We start from the raw sequence: 17,192 nt of genomic DNA, 5'->3' as shown, positions 1-17,192 counted from the left end.
CGCCATCCGGCAACATCGGCGTCCATATATAACCTAAGCACCGCCAAGTCTCAGCTCACGCTCAATCAGCGTGGCTGACATTCAACGGCTAATCAAGAGAAGCCACGCCATCAGGGTCGCTGACCTCCAATGGCCATTCCGAAGATACCACATCACACGGATGCGCATTGGCCAAAGAGTCTTAGGAAAAGACTTGACCCGCGCATGCACACTCACTTGCTTTCCACTATCCAGCAGAGGATTGGGCCAAACGCTGAGAATAGTGCTGAGGCTGAGCAGGACCCGCAGAATGAGTCTCAGGCAATGGAGAGACAGGTGGCACCCTTGCTCTCACCCGAGTAGGTTGACGCCTCCGGCGTATAGCCATAACATAGTGACAAGTCAATAATTACATAAGTCACCCAACAGACTAATTATTGCTGCAAAAGTATACATATGAACCAGACATGGCACACCAGTAATACCTCTGTCAAATATTTGGAATAAACTGTTATACCTATACTTCTAGAAGAGCTTCTGCCTATATCTATGGAGATCTAGTTATCCTACACAGGCCAAAATGGTATCTTCTTGGCCTCCTTAGGGCTATTTATTCCTCGGTACACCTTTTTGTTTTTGTAGTATAAAACAGTGTAGTGTTTCATGTAAAGGTACATAGTAAAATTCATACTGTATGGTTTATCTTTTTATTTGCTGTACGAGCCTATGGCAGACATCTCACACTAGGACTATATAGAGGACTACTTTTTAACCTTGCATCAAGAACATATATTTGAGGATGTCCTATTGTATATTGGTTGTAATTGTGAACATCCTAATTTAATATTGTATCTGAACAGCCATAGAAATTAATGAATATCTTCCTGGAGATTCCCATAGGACAGAAGTGATTATATTTCTTTTCTAACGGGATTCCTGGACACCTATTTGATGTAACGCTTAAGATTCTGGAACCATACTGTAGTCATCCTTGCTTTTACATGTGTGCTAAATATTTTACATGTGTGCTATATATTTTTTCGGACCATAAGACGCACTTTTTTCGCCCAAATGTTGGGGAAAAGTGGTGGGTGCGTCTTATGGTCTGAATATAGGGCTGCGGGGAATGAGGGTGCTGCAGTGAAGCGGGTCATCGGCAGCATGCACGGGCTGTAGCACCCTGCCGTGACCACGTGGACCCGCTCATTTAACTGCAAGCCCATCCTCCCGCCCATGATCTCTCAGCGTTGAAGCCGGAGCTGACAGGTGGGCGGGGTGATGGGCGGGGGATAAACAGCCGGCCCGCATGATCACCCCTGGCAACTGCAGCCTGGAGTGATCATGTGCGGCTGTATTCACTGCCCCCCGCACATCATCATCAGTGCGGGGTGCAGTGAATCAGTATACATTACTCACCGTTCCCCTGCAGCACCGCGATCTCCTTCTGTGTCCTCCGGTCAGCTGACTTGCGTGGAGACTAGCGGGGCGCACAGCGATGACGTCATCGCTGTGCGCACGTGTCCACACGCAGCCGCCAGCACAGACAGGAGATCGCGATGCTGCAGGGGAACGGGGACGGCTCCACTCAGCGGCGCTGCCGCTGACATAGACAGTAAGAGGAGCGGTGCTGCAGGGAGTGAGGTGAGGTAAGGTGAGTATGAACGTTTATTTTTTTTTTTTATGTGCCACAGGATGCGGCCATACACCAGGATGATGGGGGTATATGAGCAGGATAGGGGTTTATTATGAGCAGCATGGGGAGTATATGAGCAGGCTGGGGAGTATATGAGCAGGCTGGGGAGTATATGAGCAGGCTGGGGAGTATATGAGCAGGCTGGGGAGTATATGAGCAGGCTGGGGAGTATATGAGCAGGCTGGGGAGTATATGAGCAGCATGGGGAGTATATGAGCAGCATGGGGAGTATATGAGCAGGCTGGGGAGTATATGAGCAGGCTGGGGAGTATATGAGCAGGCTGGGGAGTATATGATCAGGCTGGGGAGTATATGATCAGGCTGGGGAGTATATGAGCAGAATGGGGAGTATATGAGCAGGCTGGGGAGTATATGAGCAGGCTGGGGAGTATATGAGCAGGCTGGGGAGTATATGAGCAGGCTGGGGAGTATATGAGCAGGCTGGGGAGTATATGAGCAGGCTGGGGAGTATATGAGCAGGCTGGGGAGTATATGAGCAGCATGGGGAGTATATGAGCAGCATGGGGAGTATATGAGCAGCATGGGGAGTATATGAGCAGCATGGGGAGTATATGAGCAGCATGGGGAGTATATGAGCAGGCTGGGGAGTATATGAGCAGGCTGGGGAGTATATGAGCAGGCTGTGGAGTATATGAGCAAGCTGGGGAGTATATGAGCAGGACATTACCCCCATAACAGTGTCAGAAGCAGATCCTTGCCCCATAACCGTGTGTCATGACCACATTTTTTGCTTAAAATTTTATTTTCCTATTTTCCTCCTCTAAAACCAGGGGGCGTCTTATGGTCCGGTGCGTCTTATAGTCCGAAAAATACGGTAATACGATGATTTTAGTATTCTAGTAAAAAAATACCTACTAATGTATGCTAAGCATTGAAACGCTTCTTGTTTGATAATTTACTCTGTATTAAGAGAAGCTTGCAATCGATGGTTACACTACAACGGGGCTAAATTTCCTTATGAGAGGTTAAACTGTAACTGGCAGCGTGAGTTACAGTCTCGGTTCTGCTTCCTTCCCTTTAAAGTGTGTCCTATTGTGTAAGTATGTACTCTAAATTTAAGGATGTGACCCTTTTTAGAGCTATTGAGAATAACTAATATTTTTGGTGTCCCCTCCTATTTCTTATAGTTACAAAGGTCAAGTGTCAGAGAGGTGATGGGAACTATGTGTACGGGATTGTTTCAGTTCATTTTTCTTCTACTTTTTGGAGACTTGTTGATGGTGGTATTTACGGGTCATATCTTTGTGATATGATAAATGACATTACTGTGGAATGTCAGGGTTTATAAACCACAGTCATTTTTGTCTAGAATTTTCAGGGATAGGTTCTATACCATTTACAATGTACAGTTTGTGTTTCTGAGATGGACGTTGAAGGATAGTTTGTATGTCTGAAATTTAGTCTCTATGGGCTTTAAAGGGAATCTGTCACCAGGTTTTTGCTACCCCCATTTGAAAGCAGCATAATGTACAGACAGAGATCCTGATTCCAGCGATGTGTCACTTACTGAGCTGTTTGCTGTCCTGTTGATAAAATCAGTGTTTTCTCTGTTGCAGATCTAGCAGTTATTCAGAGCTCATGAATATGCTAGACTACCTGCCGACCACGGGGAAGACTATTCTCCTTGCAGAGACCTGACAAACCAGTCTGGCTGTCAGTAAGGGGACTTATAACTGCAATGCTCCTCTGGGAAATATTCAAATTGTCTCTCCGGGAAGGAGACAAACTCTAGCGCAGCGCCACCTATTGGAAGTAGCAATCCTAAAAGTCAAAGTCTCCGCAAGAACAATATTCTTCCCCGTGGTCCCCATTATAGCTTCTCATAAGCCAGATCAGACACCCATACTTTGCACTGACGAGGGGCAGTCACCCCAAAACACCGCGTCTGCAAATTGGGATTCTGATCTGGCATAAATCCTACGTCATATGAAAAGGCTTGCTAAAAAGCCACTTTTGACTTTTAGGATTGTTACTTCAAATAGGTGGCGCTAGAGCTTGTCTCCTTCCTGGAGAGACAACGTGGACTGCCTGGCAGCATGCCAAGTAGACCTCTAATAATCTACTGCTAATCAAACAGTGATTTTATCAAATTTACATTAAACAGCCCAGTAAGTGACACATCGCTGGAATCAGGGTCTCTGTCTCTACATTATGCTGCTCTTAGAGGTTAGGTGGCAAAAACCTGGTGACAGATTCCCTTTAATGGGGTTGTAGTCCCAAGAAGATGACTTTTTTATTCTTATAATGTTGCTGAGTGTATTCTTAATATCTTAATTAATATTATTAAGATTTTATTTAATACTAGGTCCTCTGGCAGTGCTGAGCCTATACTAAAATATATATATATATATATATATATATATATATATATATATATATATATATATATACATATACATATATACATACATACATACATACATACATACATTTATGTATATAAAATATATGTTACAGCGCTTGTACAGTTTAACAAAAAAAAAAGGCCTTATTTGAGATGAGCGGACCCGTTGAAGGTTGAGTTCCCAGGTTCAGCGGGATATTATGTAAATTTCAGTTTGTGAACCAGACTTGACCTGAACTTGACGCCAGAGCCCGATCCATATTGGAAGTCACTGAACAGTTTGAATTTCTGCCCACATACAGCCAACCATAAACAGAGCATTTCTGGGGGAGGGAGGGCAAGGTTTGTATGTTTTTGTGTATACCCTACTTCCGAAAACGTTGTTTTTACCCAAGTGAGAACAATTCAGAGACTGCAAACAGCTTGCACTGGGCCAAGCATAGCGCGTACCAGAGCACCCCAATGCTCGATCTAGTGGTTAGTGTACATAAAGCTCTCAAACTCGGATCCACACCTTTAAGCGGGCCCTAAAAACACATTTCTTTAGACTAGACTAGCCTATCACCTCACCGCCCTGATCTAATCTAGTCCCATTCTGCCCTTCATAACATTTACTTCCAATTACTGTCCCCTGTATCTTCTGGCTGCATTTCTCTCCATGTATTTTTTACACTCTGTAGGTATAAATTCTATCTGGTGACCAGTCCACGCAGCTGGCTTTGAATCCCCTATTAAATCGATGGCTGGACCATATATTACAAGCTTTTCTCCCCCCATTCACCTTTTGTGCCTCCCCTATTTCCTCATAGACTGTAAGCTTATGCCCTCACACCTCTTGGTATCTGGTGACTTGTGTTCCTCTGTAATTGTCTGTACATGTCCCCTCTGAATTGTAAAGCGCTGCGGAATATGTTGGCGCTATATAACTAAAAATTATTATTATTATTAAGTTGGTGTTACCTTTCTTCTTTGTTTTTGGAATAAATAACAATGGAACAAAGCAACACCCAAGAAAAGATGCTGCAGAATCATTATTCCATGAGCAATGCAAGCAATTATTTACAAAGACATGTCTGTAATGGTCAAAGGTTCTATTAAGTCTCTAATATAGAAGTAAGTATTCCTAGCTCTATTGTGTATTTTTACTTTTTATTTTAGGCCAGAAACCAACTGCCATAGTTTCCTCCATCCCTGGCACCACTCGAGATGTGGTTGAGGCAACCCTAAATATTGGAGGTTACCCTATTATCCTGAGTGACACTGCAGGCCTGCGTGAATCGGAGGATCCTATAGAGAGGGAAGGTGTGAGACGGGCCAGGGCAAGGTAATAAAACCTTCCATGATCCAGTCTTATTTGAAATGGCAATGTAATATTGTAGCCTTTTTATATTGAAAGAAGACATTTCGCCAACTTTTTCATGTTGAACTGGACACAAGTTGTAATAGTTGATACAGAGCAATATATTACATATTTTTTTTAATTTATTTTTTGTTTAATTTTGCCTCTCCGTTACAGAGATACCAGCAGTCAAAGTATTTCGCATGTAAACAGTTTATTTATTTATTTATTTATTTTTTTAAGTCAGGTGTCCCAGCAAGATTTCAGTGGGGTCATGTAAGGTTTTTTTTTTTTTTTTTGGTCTCATTCAATCCTTTCTCTACATTTTGGTGGGGGTATATTCCTTGTTGCTAAGGATTGTCCAGCCCAAATATGATCTGAAAACCCTCTTTAATAATTCCATAGGCAATATAAAAACTTAAAAGTCGCAGCTTGCCACGTAAAAACAGTGCAGACGCGTTTCGGCTACGGAGCCTTAGTCATTGCAAAGGAAAAAAACGCTCATCAGAGGGTATGGACGATTTATCCCTTGTCTGTACAAATAAAACTGAAGCAGGAGGAAAAAGTGTGTTTTGTAGTTTAAAAAAAAGTGTTTGTAAAAAATCTGTATAATGAAAAAACAATGTGATATACACATAAATTCAGAGGAATGATTAATGTGAAACATCAATAGCGTATTTAAAATGATTCAAAAGAAATGAAAGAAGTAATCCACTGTGAAAATATAACTGAAAGAATACTGAGTGAAAGGTCAAAGAGAAGTAAGAGAAGGGCTGGAACGGGGCGCAGCTATAGTGGAAGACCGAACATGGCAGGGGTTTGTATTGACAAGACACAGATAGGGTTAATAGGGAGTTTAAGCAGGAAAAGGTTAAAAGTGTGCCATGTTCACCATAGAAAATGGATGGGGAGTCATAGGATTTCAGTGGGTCACATGGATTGGGGGACTGTTATAGGATTGGTTGGAAGTTTTTAGGATGGGGTGTGGAAAAGGAGGAGGAATACCTGTTGTTCTAAGAGGAAGAGCCATTGGGACATCTTGTCTGGTGGATCCAGGACAAACTGCCCAACCGCCCTTTTTAATGTTGTTAAAAATGTAATATGGCAATAAAGTGGTGGGTAATGTAATATGTTGTATTCAGTGTCATGGCAGCTGAGGTGAGTAGGTCAGGGATGGCCTTGGTTAATGGAGTAAGGGTGTCACATCGGAGGTATGCTGACCCTTCATAGTTAGTTATGGTTAAGTTCCTGTTGGGACGGTTCCCGGGGGACAGGTTAAAATTTGGAGAAGGGACAGCACTTTGACATTTGTCAGCCCCGAGTCGGAGCAATGCGACTGGGGATGGTTTCTGGTGCTACTCAGTGGTTCAACCCATCCAGGATCTCCTCAGAGTAGAGGTTATGGTTATTATATTGAGTATGTTCTTAATTGTAATTAATAAAGGCTGCTGTGGCCATATACTTCGATCATCACTCAGTGTCTTGTGTGGTTATTGTGGGACGCTTTACAATACCCTAGTCATGAGAAGGGAAGAACCCGTTTCTAAACAGAACCTGTGGAAAGGTCACAAATGAGCTTGCTGCAGGCAGCAACCAGTTAATGGAATCAGTGGGAAAGGACTTTTTTGTTTAAACCAGGGATCTCAAACATGCGGGCCTCATGTGACCCCTGAGGCTGCTTTATGCGGTTCGCAGGCACTGTAAATCCCTTGACGATTGTGACCTGTCCCATAGCTGTCGACACTATAGCTTCTTTTCAACTGAATGTACTTCCTTGTATGTCAATGTCATGCGCCGCCCTAGCTGTGAATAAAAGAGGACACCAAGGAAGCGGAGGACATGTGAGAAGGATTTTTTTTTTTTAATATGTATGTGAAGAGCAGTACAAAAGGGGACGTTACTACATTACATGATGGGTGCACATTACTACACGATAGGGACCCAAATGAGGCACATTAGAACAAGTAAAGGACCTGGATGGGGGTCATTACTAACAGAAAGGGACAAAGATGGACTCATTACTATCACAAGGGGACTAGGATAGGGATATTACTACAAGAAGGGGATAAAGATGGAGACAGTACTACAAGAAGAGGACCAGGATGGGGACATTACTACAAGATAGGGACCAGGATGGGGACATTACTACAAAATAGGGCCAGGATGAACGTATTACTTCAGGATGGGGCCATTACTACAAGATGGGGTCAGGATGGGGACAATACCACAAGAAGGGGACCAGGATGGGGACATTACTGCAGGATGGGGACGAGGGTGGGGATATGACAAGAAGGGGACCAGGATGGGGGACATATCTACAAGATATAGACTAAGATGCGGATATTACCATAAGATATTGGCTACAATTACCATATGATGCCAGTTGTAAGACAATATTACTGTATAGAGCCAATTAGGTGAGAAAAATTGTAAATATGTAAACAATTCAAAATAAAGTATAATTAATTTTTTTGCCACAAAAAGTGCTATTTGTATTTAAACTAAAGTAAACTCAAAAAGTGCATGTTTGTGATCGCCACATCCGTAATGACCCAATTTATAAAACTGTAACATAACCAATACAATGAATGCCATTTCTTTAAAAAAAAATACAATAAAAACCAGATAAAAATGTAAAAAAATGAATAAAAGGTGTATAGATAAAAAATGATATATCTAAAAATGTCACTTCGAACTGCAAAGAATGCGGCTCCCCAAATTGAGTTTTTTGTCTTTGTGCAACCCATATACCCAGCTAAGTTTGAGAAGTGAAGTGTCAGTATAAATTGAAGAGCAACAGGGAATGTAGTGTAGGGATGTGAAATTAAAAGGGGGTTAAACTATAGAAAATACATAAAATAGAGTGGCTTAATAGTGACTAAACCGAGGGAGGACAAATAACAATAAATGAAAATAGTAGCCATAAAAAAGATTAAATGAGTGTGCAGTTGAACAATATAGACTAAATTACAAAAGGAATAAATATTTGCCAAGTGATAAACAATTGGGATAGTGATAAGTGTACTGGATACCAGGAAATAAAAAGCCTAAATAGTGCATGATAGAGGAAGTGTAGAGATAAAAATGATATGGGCGATTGAAGTAATGTCACTATAAATTACATCAATATGAAGTGTGATCTATATGAAGGGAAACAATATACCGTATTTTTCGGACTATAAGACGCACCGGACCATAAGACGCACCCTGGTTTTAGAGCAGGAAAATAGGAAAATAAAATTTTAAGCAAAGAATGGGAGTCATGACACACTGTTAGGGTACCTTCACACTTTAGCGATGCAGCAGCGATCCGACCAGCGATCTGACCTTGTCAGGATCGCTGCTGCATCGCTACATGGTCACTGGTGAGCTGTCAAACAGGCAGATCTCACCAGCGACCAGTGACCAGCCCCCAGCCAGCAGCGACGTGCAACAAGTGACGCTGCGCTTGCACGGAACCGGCGTCTGGAAGCTGCGGACACTGGTAACTAAGGTAAACATCGGGTATGGTTACCCGATGTTTACATTAGTTACCAGCGCACACCGCTTAGCTGTGTGTGCAGGGAGCAGGGAGCCACGCACACTGAGCGCTGGCTCCTTGCTCTCCTAGCTACAGTACACATCGGGTTAATTAACCCGATGTGTACAGCAGCTACATGTGCAGAGAGCCAGAGCCGGCAGCACAGGCAGCGTGAGAGCGGCGGAGGCTGGTAACTAAGGTAAATATCGGGTAACCACCTTGGTTACCCGATGTTTACCTTGGTTACAGCTTACCGCAGCTGCCAGATGCCGGCTCCTGCTCCCTGCTCGCTTCATTTGTCGCTATCTCGCTGTCACACACAGCGATCTGTGTGTCACAGTCGGAGAGCGCCTTTGAAGAAAACGAACCAGGGCTGTGTGTAACGAGCAGCGATCTCGCAGCAGGGGCCAGATCGCTGCTCAGTGTCACACACAGCGAGATCGCAAATGAGGTCACTGCTGCGTCACAAAAAGCGTGACTCAGCAGCGATCTCGGCAGCGAGCTCGCTGTGTGTGAAGCACCCCTTATGGAGCGAGGATCTGCTTCTGACACTGTTATGGGGGTAATGTCCCCAAATTCTCTACTAAGGTACCCCAGCCTGGTAATGATCCTCCTGCCTTGTATATACAGTATATGTCCCTCATCCTGCTATATACCCCATCCTGGCATATGGCCCCATCCTGCTATATACGGTAACCCATCCTGGCATATGGCCCCATCCTGCTATATACCCCCATCCTGCTATATACCCCCAACCTGCTATATACCCCCATCCTGCTCATATACGCCCACCTTGCTCATATACCCCCATTCTGCTCATATACCCCCATCCTGCTCATATACCCCCACCTTGCTCATATACCCCCATTCAGCTCATATACCATCTTGCTCATATACCACCATCGAGCTCATAATATATCCCCATCCTGCTCATAATATACCCCCATCCTGCTATACGCCCCCATCGTGCTTTACACCCCCATCCTGGTATACGGCCCACATCATGTGGCACATAAAAAAAATAAACGTTCATTCTCACCTTACCTCACTTCCTGCAGCATCGCTCCTCCTCCTGTCTGTCTCAGCGTCAGCGCCGCTGAGTGGAGCCGTCCCCAATCCCCTGCAGCATTGCGATGTCGTCCTGTGCCAGCGGCGGCTGCGTGTGGACACGTGCGCACAGTGATGACGTCATCGCTGTGCGCGCCGCTAGTCTCCACTCAGCGCCCGCCGCTGGCACAGGAGGTCATCGCAATGCTGCAGGGGAACGGGGACGGCTCCACTCAGCGGCCGCCGGCAGCCAGGAGGAGATCGCGGTGCTGCAGGGGAACGGTGACAGGTGAATATACTGATTCACTGCACCCCGCGCTGATGATGATGTGCGGGGGGCAGTGAATACAGCCGCACATGATCACTCCAGGCTGTAGTTTCCAGGGGTGATCATGCAGGCCGGCTGTTTATCCCTTGCCCATCATCCCGCCCACCTTTCAGCACCTGCTTCAGCGCTGAGAGAAGGGCGGGAGGATGGGCGTGCATATTAAATAAGTGGGTCCACGTGGTCACGGCAGGCGCTGCTGCAGCCTGCTCATGCCCCCGATGACCCACTCCACCGCAGCACCCTCATTCCCGGCCCTATATTCAGACCATAAGACGCACCCCCCACTTTCCCCCAACATTTGGGGGGAAAAAAGTGCATCTTATGGTCCGAAAAATACGGTAGTAAAAATTGAAACAATGTAGTAAAAATTGAAACAATATAGTAAAAATAAAAAATATAGTGGTCAAAGCATACCAAAGGGGAAAATTGTCATTGGACTCAGAGTGTGCATAGTACATGATAGGCATTACCTTAAACGGCCAATGTATTTTTCACCATGGCATCTTCCAAAGAGCCCCGTGAATGAAACCACAGCGAAACACGTTTCTTGGGTTTTAAGGTAATGCCCATCATGTACTATGCACTTGCTATGAGTCCAATGACAATTTTCCTTTTTGTTTTGGTTTGACCACTATATGTTCAATTTCTCACTTAGTCTGGGCATACATGAAGTCCAGCTTATGTAATGGGATATACTTACTGTAAATCTTACATGTATTAGCCCTCATTTCAATTGATATCTTACTATTATTAAAGAATGTAAATAGCGTAACTTTATATCCTTAACACGTTGGTAGTTGACTTTTTATATCATGTTGAGATTTGGCTAATCTTGCTCTTGCCATTCAACCATGCTTTACTGCTACTGATCATAATTTGGTGACTTTACATACTTGTTATATCCATGCCTTTTGTCAGGAATTTATTTTTTTTCTTATTTTGCATTATACCTATATACCACCAGCTACGGTCCTGACCGAAAGTATTGTGGAACCCTTGACATGTTTCCAGAAAAGTTAAGTATTTCTCCCAGAAAATTATTGCAATTACACATGTTTTGTCATACACATGTTTATTTCCTGTGTGTTTATTGGAACAACACACAAAAAAGAAGACAAAAAAACAACACAGAAAAAAGGCAAATTGGACATCATTCCACTCAAAACCTCAAAAATGGGCCATTTAAAATTGTTGGTGTGTTTCCAAAACTATGGGTAAACCACTTTATTTCTAGCATATGATGCTCATTCAAACTCACCTGTGGCAAGTAACAGGTGTGGGAAATATGAAAATCACACCTGAAACCAGATGAAAAAGGGAGAATTTGACTCAATCTTTGCATTATGTGTCTGTGTGTGCCACACTAAAGGCTGCTTTACACGCAGCGACATCGCTAGCAATGTTGCTGGTGAAAGCACCCTCCCCTATCGGTTGTGCATCACGGGCAAATCGCTGCCTGTGGCGCACAACATCGCTAGGACCCGTCACACATACTTACCTGCCTAGCGATGTTGCTGTGGCTGGCGAAACGCCTCCTTTCTAAGGGGGCGGTTCGTTCGGCGTCACAGCGGCGTCACTAAGCGGCCGCCCAATAGAAGCGGAGGGGCGGAGATAAGCGGGCCGAACATCTTGCCCACCTCCTTTTTTCCTCATTGCCGGCGGCTGCAATTACGGGGATGTTCCTCATTCCTGCGGTGTCAGACGTAGCGATGTGTGCTGCCGCAGGAACGACGAACAACCTGCGTCCTGCAACAGCAACGACATTTGGGATTAGAACGACGCGTCAACCATCAACGATTAGGTAAGTAATTTTGATCGTTAACAGTCGTTCGTGCGTTTCTCACGCAACGACGTCGCTAACTAGGCCAGATGTGCGTCACGAATTCCGAGACCCCAACGACATCTCGTTAGCGATGTCGTTGCGTGTAAAGCCCCCTTAAGCATGGAAAACAGAAAGAGGAGAAAATAACTGGCTGAGGACTGAAGAACCAAAATTATAAAAAAAAAATAATAATTTTAAGGTTAGAAGATCATATCCAGAGATCTTGATGCTCCTTTGTCCATGGTGTGCAACATAATCAAGAAGTGTACAACCCATGGCACTGTAGCTCATCTCCCTGGATGTGGATGGCAGAGAAAAATTGATAAAAGGTTGCAATGCAGGATAAACTAGATGGTGGATAAGCAGCTTCAATCAAGTTCCAAAGAAATTGAAGCTGTCCTGCAGTCTCGGGGTACATCAGTGTCAGTGCGAACTATCCTCCAACATTTGAATGAAATAAAACTCTAAAGCAGGAGACTCACGAGCAGTGGCGTAACTAGTGTCTGATTTTTGCCTCAGTGCAAATTTCGGGCCTGGTCCCCACACACATAGAGGTCAGATGTATGAGCCAGTTTACCATTCTAAATCCTTTAAAGACATACAAGTTGCCCTCCCTATCCTTAGTTATGTAGTAATGTCCCCCATCCTGTACTAATTTTCTCCATCCTGCGCCACTGCCTGAAAAATATGTCCCCTTTCCTGGTATATTTGTCCTTATCCTTGTATATTTGTCCTTATCCTTGTATATATGTCCCTATCCTGGTAATTATGTCATCATCCTGTTATATATGTCCCCCATCCTAGTATATATGCTTCCTAATCTAGGCCCCATCCTGGTATATATATATATATATATATATATATATATTTCCATCCTGGTAAATAGGTCCCCCTTTCTAGGCCCCATCCTTTTATATATGTCTGCCATCCTGGTACATACTTCTCTAATCCTAGGCCCCATCCTAGTATAGATGTCTCCCATTCTGGTATATATGTCTCTGTCATGGGTGTGTTACGTGTGTCATGGCCAAAAACCACAGTCATGTGCTTTCTGGCCATAATAAGTCACAGCGTTTGGCTGCGCAGAATGCTCCCTGGATTTCCATTGTTCCCGCTTTCTGTATTTATTGGTATAAGTAGCTTTCCTGCTGGATTCATGTCTCCCACTTTTGGACCCAGCAGGAGCGTGCCTTCCACCCAGCTGCTGATCATCAGTGTTATCTTGGTGCTTAAATACCCCTTCTTTCCTTGGATTGATGCTGGAGATATTTTCAGTTTATTCAAGCCTTGGTTGCAAGCAGGTGTCTTGTACTACTCTGTGGTATCGTTGCTGAAAACTTTGCTGAACTTCTACTAGTGTCATCTGTGGATAAGTAGTTCATGAATTTTCCCCCTGTGTGTCCTCTTTGTGTCATTTATAGTGTTTAGTGGGGTTGATGAAGAACTCATCTCATCCGTTCCCTATTTAGGGCCCAGCGATAGGGATACCTAGGACCAGGTATCCAGCTCAGCACATAGGTGTGGAAACTATCTAGGGTGTTGAGGGACCCCAGGGACCAGTAGTAGGTTTGATCAGGGGGTCACCATCTTCCCTTTCCCTAGACACAGGGTTTCCATTTCCTTTTGCAATTTGCTTGGACTTTCCCGTACCTAGTGTTGCAGTCTGCCATTTTGGTATATATGTTCCCAAACCTGGTATATTTGTCGCCATCCTGGTATATGTGTCTGTCATCCTGTTATATACTGTATGTGTCCCATCCTAGGCCCTTTCCTAGTATATATGCCCCTCATCCTGGTATATATGTCCTCATTCTGGATCCCATCCTGGCATGCATGTCTTCATCCTGAGCCTATCTTGGTATGTATGTCCTCATCCCGGTATATATGTTCCTCATCCTCGGACCATCCTGGTTTATATGTCCCCAACCTGAGCACATCCTGGTATATATGTCTCGCATCCTAGGCCCCATCCTGGTATATATGTCCCACTTCCTGGTACATATGTCTCTGATCCTAGGCTCCATCCTGGTATATATGTCTCCCATCCTGCTATATACATCTCTAATCCTAAGCCCCATCCTCATATTTATGTCTCCTATCCTGATATATTTGTCGTCTTCCTGATGCACAGTATGTGTCTCCCATCCTGGTATATAAGTCCCCATTCTGGATCTCATCCTGGCATGCATGTCTTCATTCTCACCCATCTTGGTATGCATGTCCTCATCCTGGGCCCACCCTGTTATGTCTCTAACACATTAAAATAAATAAATAAATAAGTAAAAACCTCCAATCACACACAGCACAGTGTCCTCGGTGGTCAGAATGCAGTGGCCGGAAGCTGACTTTGGAGTGTGCGCCATGGCGCATGATGTCACTGTCATGCGCCCTCATTCATGGTACCGCCAATATCATCCTCTGGCCAGCAGTTTGTATTGCAGCTCAGGGTGCAATACAAGGTGTCCTAAATTCCACATGAGAGGTGTAAGAAGCTTGTTGATACTGTAGTTATTGAAAGCAATTGATTGCAGTTATTTATTTATTCCAAAGAGAGTGCAACCAAATATTAAAATGAGGTTGCCTACAAATTGTCCAGCCCATTTTTGAAGATTGTTGTGAAATCATGTCCAGTTTGCCTTTTTATCTGTTTTTTTTTTTTTGTGTGTGTGTTCTTCCAATACACAAAAGGAAATCTACATGTTTTATAAAACATATGTAATTGCAATAATATTCTGGGAGTAATACTTAATGTTCTAGAAAGATGTCAAGGATGCCAACACTTTAGCCTATCTTATATCTTATTTGGCATATCTTCCTGATGTTATCACCCTTTACAGCAAGGTTTTTATCTTCTATATTTTCATTGTGTATTTTGTTCTAATATTACTATGTTTAATTTAGTTGGTCATTCTCTATAGGGTCTGTAATCATATGCTGTTTTGCTTGACTGAAGTGCATTTGATCTTTATTTACGTTTATCCAATGGTTAACTGCCAACATTTGTAGCTGCTATTTACTTACAATGATTATTTTATCACCTTATGATTATCACTGCCAAAACTTGGTGTGACCACCTGCTAGGCCGGCCACATCCCCTCCTCTGATAAACAGATCACTGTCATTACACATTGTATACAGAGAGCTGTGGTATGGGCAGGGTCCGCTTTCTGAGCTCTGCTACATCTTAAGGTATGTGCACACCATAAGCGTTCAGTGTTTTGTTCCAAAACGTTGCAATGTATAGTACGTGGGCACGAGCAGCTGCGGTCTCCTGCGGAGGGAAAATCGCGGCCCTGCAGGTCAGGACCCGCCGCGTCCAGGATGTAGTGGGTCCTGATCATAGTTGCACCACGATGGCTGATCACTGGCTGCACCCAGTAAACTAAGTGATACACTGTTGGAATCAGGAAATCTTTTCTTGCAGTATGCTGCTTTCAGATGAGGTAGCAAAAATCTGCTGACAGATTCCCTTTAATGGAAAAAAAAAAATATTAATAAGTGGTATAATAATGGCAAATTGTAGAATAATATTGTAATATTATACTTCTATGACAAATTGGAATAATTACAAATAAACCATTAAAGTTGCCATTGTATGTAAAGCGCTGTGTAATTAACAGCGCTATATAAATGAATAAATATTATTATTATTACTATTATTAAAGGAGAATTAAATGGAATAATGAGGGAAAATAGTTTGTTTTTTTTACATATAGATAATAAAATAATCTTTTTATAGTGAAAACATGTTTAATAAATAGATATATCATTATTTCTTAAACATTTTTTCACTTGGTAAAGTCTGTGTTTGGTACGAACACCGAACACCAAACCTCGGGTTCGCTCATCTCTACTTGTGTCTCGTCACAGTAAGTGGGGATTTCCTTTGCCATGCTCTGCAGGAAGTTCATTTTTGTGGTTTCCCTTCTCAACGCTTCTGTTTAGAAAAGGTTCTTCCCTTCCCTTCTCACAGAGGATAAGGTCAATTTCTTCTGAATCATTTTTAGTAAATGCATTACTGTCACATTTATTAATAACTAGAAGGTGGCCCAATTCTAACGTATCGGGTAGTCTAGAATGTGTATGTAGGTTAGCAGATTGAATAATAATATAATCATCAAGTCTTGAATAATTATGGTTCATGTCTTGCTCGTTGGTCTCCCGCTGTGCAGCACGCATCGGCATGTTTGACAGTGGGAGACCATCGATCTGAATGGGCAGGGAGCCGGCGTACACTGGTAACCATGTTACACAATCGGGTAAGTGTGCAAAGCGCTTTGCTTAGTTACCCGATGTGTACCATGGTTACCAGCGTACGCCGGCTTAAGCACGCATGTGCCAGGAGCCGGGGGTAAGGTGGTAACCATGGTACACATTGGGTAACTAACGAAAGCGCTTTCCATAGTTACAGGATTGTGTACCATTTGTTACCAGCGTACGTCGGTAAGCTGATAACTATGGTACACATTGGGTAACTATGCAAAGCGACAGTGCTGGTTTATTTTTTGCTTGTTGGTCTCCTGCTGTACAGCATGCATCGGCGTGTTTGACAGTGGGAGACCCAACGATCTGAATGGGCAGGGAGCCGGGGTAAGCTAGTAACCATGGTACACATTGGGTAACTATGCAAAGCGGTTTCCATAGTTACCCAATGTGTACCATGGTTACCAGCCTACGCCGGCTCCGGCACACGTGTGCCGAGAGCCGGGGTAAGCTAGTAACCATATTACACATTGGGTAACTAAGCAAAGCGGTTTCTATAGTTACCCGATATGTACCATGATTACCAGCCTACGCCGGCTCCGGCAAACGTGTGCCGGGAGCCGGGGTAAGCTAGTGGTTTCACACATCCAGCTTTTCTCCACTTTGTCGGATCCGGCGCGCTGCCATAGGCTGGTTTCAGACGTCCGTGTTTTAGGTACCTGGGACATGCGTTTTGTAACACGGATGTAACACGTACCCATGTTTTTCTCTGATGTGCCTCACACGTCCGTGTTTGCACACGGACCATGTGACTTTTCATGACCCCGCACGCACACACGCAGGCATCTCCGGCAGCACGGATGTCGCATGGATCGCACACTGATGTGATTCGTGCG

General features: G+C 43.8%; 1 protein-coding gene across 1 annotated transcript in view; it reads left to right on the top strand.

Annotated features, from left to right (window-relative positions):
* GTPBP3 (GTP binding protein 3, mitochondrial) overlaps window positions 1-17,192 on the top strand; it is a 110,398-nt gene that overhangs the window by 57,192 nt on the left and 36,014 nt on the right. The window contains exon 8 of the mRNA XM_075315487.1: window positions 5,196-5,361. Within this exon, the coding sequence (XP_075171602.1) occupies window positions 5,196-5,361 (166 nt within the window). The remainder of the gene's footprint in view (window positions 1-5,195; window positions 5,362-17,192) is intronic.

Source organism: Anomaloglossus baeobatrachus, chromosome 1, assembly GCF_048569485.1.
Source record: "Anomaloglossus baeobatrachus isolate aAnoBae1 chromosome 1, aAnoBae1.hap1, whole genome shotgun sequence".
Lineage (NCBI taxonomy): Eukaryota > Metazoa > Chordata > Amphibia > Anura > Aromobatidae > Anomaloglossus > Anomaloglossus baeobatrachus.
The sequence above is the reverse complement of the archived record's forward strand: the minus strand, read 5'-3'. Positions and strand labels throughout refer to the sequence as shown.